Genomic DNA, 9430 nt, shown 5'->3' with positions numbered 1-9430 from the left:
CTTGTCTCTACTGTCCTTGGGTGTTAGTCTCATCATAATGCCCTTTTTATATTTGAAATGAACAGAGCTATAAATTCATCCAAAATAAATTTGATGTTAACAGAGCATGTGTTTGCAGGTACTTTAAAACAAAAGGTTTACTTTTCAAACTTCTGTAAGCTTGCTTTATGTCAATTTTTGGTCTTTCATCTTTTTATTTCTTGTGCTTGCACAATCATATGAGAATTTTTCTTTTCTTTTTTTTTTTGTTTTCAGACCACACTCAGCAGTGCTCAGGGCTTACTCCTGGCTCTGTGCTCAGAGATCACTCCTGACAGGATTTGGGGACCATTATATTAGTGTGATGGGAATCTAACCCAGATCACCTACATGAAAGGCACTGTCTTATCACTTAGATACAATCAGATACTTAAACATAAAACAAATTACTCTTCCTTTGCTCTTAGGAAACAAAAACTTATGGGTTATTGCATGTACATTTGTATTTTTTTTTTTGCCACCAGTGTATTTAGCAGTCTTCATTACCAATATTAATTATGAAATTTAACCAAATTAATTGGTATATATTGGATTTTTGTGTCCACTTAAAGCTCATATATCGAAGCCTAACTCCCAGTGTGATGGTATTTAAAGGTTTGGGAGATGATAAAGTCATGTGGGTGGATCCCTAGTGAATGGAGAATAGTGCCATTATTTAAAATACCTCAGTATCCTCTTGCTTCTTTCTCCATGTAAGATCACTTTTGTGAATAATAAAATAGGTCCTCCACCGCTGAGATGTGATCCCGGGGGCCGCACGCATGTGCGGCCTCTCTGCAGCTGCACAAGTGTGAATCCAGACCCAGCAAAACCTCTTTCGGCATGAGCAACTCCTCGTAGAATGTCTCCAGCCTGAGAACTAAGCCTCGGACCCGTGCCCGCCCAGGAGGGGAAAGGTATTTCTCTCTCTCGCCTCTTTCTCTCCGGGGATGAAGGGCGCGGTGTCCGCCATATTATGACGACCACAGATTGGATTTTCAAGCCTGCAATGATCCAATATCTGGAAGAAATCTCCCTGGACTTAGTTGTTAAAGTACGGAAATTCAAAATCGCGCACCGCACTAGCGGCCGCGCGACCTCATTTGTCTTCACAGTAGGTCTGAATCTAGTGGGGTACTCCTAACAACAATAGTGATGTTTGTGTTGAAATATTGAATTTAACCAAAGTAAACAGAAAGTAAAATGAAACTTATCGGTTACAAGGCGGGGGTGGGGGGGGTCAGGGGGCGGGATGGGAGGTGTACTGTGTGGTTTTTTTTTTTTTTTTTTGGTGGTGGTATATGGGTGCTGGTGAAGGGATATTTGTTTCAGCATTGTATAACTGAGACCTAAGCCTGAAAGCATTGTAATCTTCCACATGGTGATTTAATAAAATAAAATTTTTATTTAAAAAAAAGAAAATAGGTCCTCACCTTTGGGAATCTTAATCTTGAACTTTCTAGTGTCCAAATTGTGGAAAACAAATCTCTGTCATTTATATGCAGTCAGAATGGATTAAAATGGATATCAACATCCCATTTACTTGCTAGCACAGAGAAAATATGAAAGTTGTTACTCAAGAATTTCTGGCACACACATACCTACCACATGAAAACAGCACAATTTCATTGATTTTTTATGGTCACATCCCTCTTTGTGTTCCTTATAGATGCAAAATAAATTTTTGCCTTAACATGTTGTAGAGGCAGTAAATATCCTATCAGAATTACCTGACTGCAATTTTGGAACATATAAAAACATGAGGCAAATTAAGCCTACGATAATCAGTGTTTTAGATAATTAATTCTAATTTTCAATTGGATAGGTATCTAAGTATTTTTCATTATTAATTTAATATTTGTTACTATTACTGTTTTTGGCATATTGAATACACCTGGGGCAGCTTGCCAAACTCTGCCACGCGGGTGGCATGTTGTAAGGATCTGCATGCTGACAAACACGCCACATATCTTGTGCATGGACGTGTTGCTCATGTACAGAACATATTGGCCAGATCGACACAGTCGATGCAAGGAGTCCAGCCCTGCACCTGCCTGCATCTCTGGGCAACACCTGTTGGTTCGCTCTTCGCCAGTTGGCATCTTTGCCACCCCCTCGCCATGATGAGTGAACCATCAAGGGGCCAACTTCGATCGTGAGTGTGGAAAGGTCAAACTGCAGCTGAATCTCACGAAGACAATGTTTATGAGAAACAGACTAATTCTTGATGTTCCATTTGCTGTCAACGGAAAGAACATCTACGAATGTAGCATGATGAGCTCAACATGATGAACGATTTGGCACCTGAGCTGCACAGGAGGAAGAGAGCAGCGTGGAACGCCTTAAAGAGCATCAAAGAAGTTGTTAAGAGGCCGAAGAACCTCCAGCTATGGGCACATCTTTTTTGACTCCACCGTTCTTTCTGCACTAACATATGCCTCAGAAAACTGGGCCCTAAGAAAACAGGGTAAGAATGCTATTCAGGTCTCCCAAAGAGGAATCAAAAGAGCTATGCTTAGAGTATCACGTTTCACTCAAGTGAGAGAAGGAATCCGGAGTTCTGACCTCCATCGACGATCGAGAATCAGGGACGCTGTCTCATTTGCCAAGGCGTCAAAAATCAGATGGGCTGGGCACTTAATGCGATTTAGAGATGACCACTGGACTAAAGCTGTTACCGACTGGATTCCACTGCGTTGGCACCTCCACCTACAAGATGGTGAGACTTTGTCAAAATGCTGAAGGAACGGTTTCAGGCTCTTCGTGTTCCTGGAGCAAGCAGACAAGATCGGGTTACATGAGCACTCGACAGGGACAAATGGAAAAGTTACTAGGGCCCGCCGGAGCAATCGATGAACAACGGATGACAAGTGATACAAGTGATACAAGTGAGTTTAGTATTTGTCCAGATCTTAAAGTCAACCAAATATTGGGAATTATGTGCAAGAAGATACGTTACAGAGAGTATGACTACTGTTGATAGCAAAATTGTTTATCAGTAGTAAAATTTGTTCTACAGTGGAGGGAGGAACTGACTCACAAACTGTAATCAGGGGATCTAGTTTCCACCCAGCCAACCCAGCCAGACATTTCCATGCTCAGGTTAGAAATGTGGTGGGCCACCCTGGTAATAGTAGTGTTCAGAGGGCCATGCAATGCCAGGGTGTGGCCTTAGTATGCACATGCAAAGTATGTATACCTGACCTCTGAACTACCTCCCGTCCCAGCTATATATACTAGATATGTTGAAGTAATGCTAACTCATCTTATCAGTGAAATAAGGATACTAGGTTTATGAAGTTTGGACAAGATCATTTTAATATATACAAGCAAATCAGTCATTTACGAGGAGAGAATCAGTGTTAGGGTCCATACCAATGATAATCAGAGCATACTTCTAAGTGATCACTTCTGGCCTCAGGGAACCATATGCAGTGTCCGAGATGAAATCCAAATTGGCCACAAGCAAGACAAGCACCCTAACTCATTGTATTTTCTCTCCTGACCCCAACAAATCAGTTTTACTTAACAGAAAAATATAACATTTTGAGTTACAGTCTATCTTGTTATTAAAATGATAGGGGGGGGAAATTTACTTCAAAACCCAAAATAATAAAACCATTCTGAGAATCCAAAAATGTATTAATTCATTCAAAGTTGTTATAATCTGGAAGATGAGAATATATAAAAGTTCACAAATAAATATGACAAGCAATGTGAGATTGATATCACAAAAAAATTACAAAAAAACAAAATTCAGGATGGAGAAGACAGAAGAAGAATGAAAGTAAGCATCATGGGAACTCTTTATTTGAACACATTTTTCTTGTTCCACTCATGCCATGCTGTCCTTTGAAAAGTTATTCTTAATTTAATAAATTCTATAAATTTTCTATAATATTTTGTTTTTATGTCCTTCACATTGTTCTTCAATTTTTTTCTTTACATCACCAACATACCCCAACTTCCTATCAGAATTTATGGCGAAACATTGGCCTGTTTCTTAAGCTTTGTCACCTTGGAAACTTTTGGGGATCATACTTGAGGTGGACAAGTCATTCTATAAATGACAATGCCTCAGGAAGTTGGTGCTACTCTTCACTGCTTCTTCAGAGAACATCTAATTATGCATCCAGTGGCTTGGAGGAGAACTTTCCTAATGAGTTAGAGGCCAAGTCCCACGAGAACATATGATAAAGAAAGTGCCTTCTTGCTTTTTGTGCCACAATAAAGCTCTGTCTTGCTGGAAACAGAAGGATATGACTTATCAAACAGGTACTTGAAAGATCTGGTCAATTTCAAAGCTATGGCGGCTTCATTTCTTGAGCACTATAGAGAATTCATGACACCTCTATACCAATCTCCTTTTATTCCATAATTTTTTAATGTTGATATAGTAATGCTCCTGGTTTGAAGGATTTTTAAGTACATTTATTACTGAAAGAACTACAAGCAAAAAAAAAGAACTACAAGCACAGTTTTAACAAAATCATTCTAAAAGACTTCTTAGAGCATTGAAATGGGGAATAGAGTGGAAGAAAAATTCCTGTTGAAAACTGTGTTTGTGCAAGAAAACTAGATTCAACTGGACTCTTAGCATCTATTCCATGAGAACGTAAGGTGAAGGAAATTTACTTATGAAAAAAAAGGAATTTTGATTTCTGTAATATAGTAGAATTATTTTATTTTAGACAGAGTATAAAAAATATTTTATTTGAAAAGACTTCAGACACTAAATTCCCATTCGTAGCTTTTATTTTGAAATTTTGTCAACAGGTAAAAGAGAAAGCAAGAACATTTTTCTAAAGAGGAAATTGCAATATCACAAGATTGAAAGTCAATTTGGTAAGTAACATTATAACATTACATTTTTATAATGCTGAAGTCAAGAGCAAAAGGAGCAGAAATGCAGAAATATAAACTTTAAAATTATTCCCAACTCACAGTAAAATATATCCATTTATTTCTTATATTAAATTAATATATTAATTACTATGCTATTTTTCTTACTGGGGCAATGGGCACACCTGGTAGTACTGGGGCTGTGGAGGAACAAATGGTGCTGAGAATAGAGCCAGAATCAATCAGCCACATGCATGGCAAGCTCCTTAATCCCTGTGCTATCTCTCCAGCCCCAAGTCATAAATTTAACTGAGATATATGTAGGAACTTATGATATCAACCTTCTCTATTGACACTGTAATTCTATAGTAAGTTTTAGAAAAATAAGCTAGTACTTTTATTATGCTAATGTATTATAGTCTTTCTAGAAACTATTATGACTCACCTTTACCCAAAAATGAATAGGTTAGAAAGTGGGCTTAATCTTACCTAGTTTTATCATGATACGATACTAAGGGAGAGACCATATTACTTAAATAGGCCACTTTGGGGGCTGGAGCGATAGCACAGCGGGTAGGGCGTTTGCCTTGCACGCGGCCTACCCCGGTTCAAATCCCAGCATCCCATATGGTCCCCTGAGCACCGCCAGGAGTAATTCCTGAGTGCAGAGCCAGGACTAACCCCTGTGCATCGCCAGGTGTGACCCAAAAGAAGCCCAAAAAAAAAAAAATAGGCCACTTAAATTGGCAAGCATATGTTTCTGTACAGTCAGCTACCTATTACACCCCAAACTCAGAATACGTAATCTAGAAAAAGTAGACTATGTTTTCATTCTGGAGATTTTATTGAAAAATAACTTTGTATTGATTATCTTCTTTTCATTCTTAAAAAGGAACACATTTGGGGCTGGAGGGATAGCAAGCGGGTAGGGCATTTGCCTTGCACATGGCCAACCCAGGTTTGATTCCCAGCAGCCCATATGGTCCCCTGAGCACTGCCAGGGGTAATTCCTGAGTGCAAAATCAGGAGTAGCCCCTGTGCATTGCCAGGCGTGACACAAAAAGAAAAAAAAAGGAACACATTTGAAACTTGCCTAACTGATACTACTGTATCTCTTGCACCTTCAGGTTACTGGCGCAATGAATGTCTCTGAGACAGACTCCAGTTTTACTTTTGTTAAAGAGTTTATACTCCTAGGTTTTTCTTGTGAGTGGAAGATTCAAGTCCTGCTTTTCTCATTCTTCACTACAACGTATGCTCTGACCCTATCAGGGAATGGGGCCATTGTTTGTGCACTGCGGTTTGACCGGCGACTCCACACCCCCATGTACATATTCCTGGGGAATTTCTCCTTTCTAGAGATCTGGTATGTCTCCTCTACTGTACCAAAGATGCTGGTTAACTTCCTCTCAGAAAACAAGACTATATCTTTTGCTGGATGTTTTCTCCAATTTTATTTCTTTTTTGCTTTGGGAACATCTGAATGTTTCCTTTTAACCGTCATGGCCTTTGATCGGTACCTAGCTATTTGTCAACCCTTGCATTACCCTAATATCATGACTACACCTCTATGTATCAAACTGGTCATTATTTGCTGGGTGTGTGGATTTCTGTGGTTCCTGACCCCCATTGTCCTCATCTCTCAGATGCCCTTCTGTGGTCCAAATATCATTGACCATATTGTGTGTGACCCAGGGCCGCTATTCATGTTAATGTGCACCTCTGCCCCTAAAACCCAACTGCTTTGCTATACTCTCAGCTCATTAGTTATTTTTGGTAATTTCTTCTTCATCCTTGGGTCCTATTCTCTTGTCCTATTAGCTGTGTTGCGTATGCCTTCTGCCACTGGGAGACATAAAGCCTTCTCCACCTGCGGGTCTCATTTGGCTGTGGTATCCCTATTCTACGGATCTCTGATGGTCATGTACGTGAGCCCAGGACTTGGAAATTCTGTTGGGATGCAGAAAATTGCAACTTTGTTTTATGCTATGGTGACCCCACTCTTCAACCCCATCATCTATAGCCTCAGGAATAAAGAGATAAAGGCAGCCTTGAGAAAAGTTCTAGGGAGTGTCAACATACCGTAAAACATACTAGATTGGCCCACCATTATCAGTTCATTATCACCTAATAAAAAAGCAACCAGAATTATATAGTTTAATAAATCTTCACACCTGAATCTGCTGATATTGATCCATATCAACTTATGAAATTAAGTAATGATAGGACCAACAATAATTATAAAGCAGGAAGATGACATAGATAATTGAAATGTTAAGTTCTTCTTTGGCAGTTAGATTGTATGTTAACTAGGAATGTGTGCATTTGCACGTTTTGGATGATTTATCTATGAGGAAAAAAATCATTTTAAATTTGATAACTTAGAATAATGATTCTGGAATCAAATCATTGTGTTATTTTGTTTTACTTAGTTGTAAATAAAATATCCATAGTTTGTTTATTTGACCATGGTTCTCATCATATCTGACATAATTATTTTTGTAATGGGGTCATTCCTGGTAAATAACCCCTTAGAAGTAATTATTCGAGATATCTGTGGGTCAATAATGGCATGTTGGCTTAATGATATCCAGCCATATGTGATTTCTTTTACATATTTCACTTTTCCAAGCTCCTAAAGGGCAAATCTAATTCCAAATGCAAAGTATCAATCAAATATTTAGCAATGTAGTTATTTGAGTTATCTGGCCATGGTCCAGGAATATGTTTGCTCATGCGTGAGGCTCGGCCTGAGCATGTGGAAAGTGGCCTGGAGTGTGGCGGCAGTTGGGTAGTGGAGGTCGGCTGCTGGGGCTGGGAGCTCTTCAATAATGTCTTCTTATAGCTTAAACACTACAAATGATTCAAAGCCTTTTCCTCTGTATTAAATCATGTTACATACCACTATAAGTTTTATATAGTTTTATATGCATGTATTTTTCAGTCAAGAAACATTTCAGTAAGAGACAGATTTGGGGTGGTAAAACAAGTTTTTTTTTCTATCTGACTATTTACAGGTAGGTTATATTTTTAAATAAATTGTGCTGGTTAGTGGTTTCCTTGGGGAAAATGAAAAAAATATCAGTACTTTTCACTTTCATATGTGAATCATTATTTGTCTTAAATAATATAAAAACATCAAATCTCTCATACAAAGTAAAATTTATTTAAAAACCCAAACATTATATATATTCTATATTCGTGTTTTAGTAAAATTAAGATCATGGGCATATGAAAGGACAGTATTACAGATATACAAGAGTAAAATATGTAAATTTGCTTGTTTCCCAAATATAGGTCTGTTCTTATTGACAATATTGAGAGGAATAATGATTAATAACTTGATTCACTGTTGTATGCCAGACACTTTTATAAATCCTTCACATAACTTACTTTATTTACTGCCTTTGACAATCCAAAGAGGTCAGACCAATATTAATGCACCTCTAGTTTATGAAGGATGAAATAGGCATAAAGAGTTGGAAATGATTTTTGATTCAAAGAAATCTGTCCATTGGGCCCATATATTTCTAGTCTGGAGATGAGCTAGTACTGGCATCAGAGGGATTGGCCTCAAATCTAAATATTATTATTAATTCTCTGACTTTATGCAATTTTTGCCTTATTCCTTGATTTTTTAAAGATCTATAAAAAAAAGAGCTAATGATAATGCTTTCATCATAGAGTAACTGTGATGAATAAATGAAATCAATCAGAATAAGATCTTATACAAGTATTATGCAATTCATTTAGATATTAATGTCATCCTCTTGTAAGAATCTATCATTTATAAGACACTTTGACATGGCTTCTCAGTTTACCCTCACCAATTATGTGACACAGTTAGGATAGAACTCTCATAGGATAGAAGAGATTCAAAATAAAACAAGTAGCTTTTTTCTTTTTTATTTTGTTTTGGGGATATACCTGTTGGTGCTCAAAAATTAATCTTGGCTCTGGAGTCAGGGATCACTTCTGAAGGGGCTCAGGGGACCATAGAGGGTGCTAGGATAGAACCTCGGTCAGCTACATGCAAGGAAAGCCTTTTACATGCTGTGTTTATCTCAAGCTTAACCCAAGAATATTATCCAAGTTTACTTAAAGGATCTTCTTTAATATCAGTTAGAAATCTGCTGTTCCTTATACTTGTTTTACTGGAAAGTATGCTTCATCCTCTGTAACTACCTTCTAAACTGCATAGCAATGAAGGCGAAAATTCAATTTAGTGAAAAGTTATATGCATGAAACTTTATTATTAACAATATTGTAAATTGATGACAAAAAAATTTAAAAATTAACATCAATTTATAGCAGAAATAATTGCTGCAGAGCAAAAATTCATGTAGGAAACAAATGTAAATTTTTGTTGATAATAATTTCATGAAAATGTACATAGAGTATGTAGTAAATACAATATTCTACTACTCAAAGAAAGGGACAAACCATGAAAATCTATGATTATACAAGTTAATGTAGAGTGGCAGATAAAAAATAATATTTGCATCTTTTCCCATATTTTGCATGAATGTGTTTATTTCTTATATTTCCATGACAACATTTCATCTAAATA

General features: G+C 37.4%; 1 protein-coding gene across 1 annotated transcript; it reads left to right on the top strand.

Annotated features, from left to right (window-relative positions):
* The first annotated feature begins 5972 nt into the window (after window positions 1-5972).
* On the top strand, window positions 5973-6947 carry LOC101559314 (olfactory receptor 11H12-like). Its single transcript, XM_004609723.3, has one exon. The coding sequence runs from the start codon at window positions 6000-6002 to the stop codon at window positions 6945-6947; it is 948 nt and encodes a 315-aa protein (XP_004609780.2). The 5' UTR covers window positions 5973-5999.
* Window positions 6948-9430: the final 2483 nt, after the last annotated feature.

Source organism: Sorex araneus, chromosome 3, assembly GCF_027595985.1.
Source record: "Sorex araneus isolate mSorAra2 chromosome 3, mSorAra2.pri, whole genome shotgun sequence".
Classification (NCBI taxonomy): domain Eukaryota; kingdom Metazoa; phylum Chordata; class Mammalia; order Eulipotyphla; family Soricidae; genus Sorex; species Sorex araneus.
This window is presented reverse-complemented; position numbering and strand designations above follow the sequence as displayed.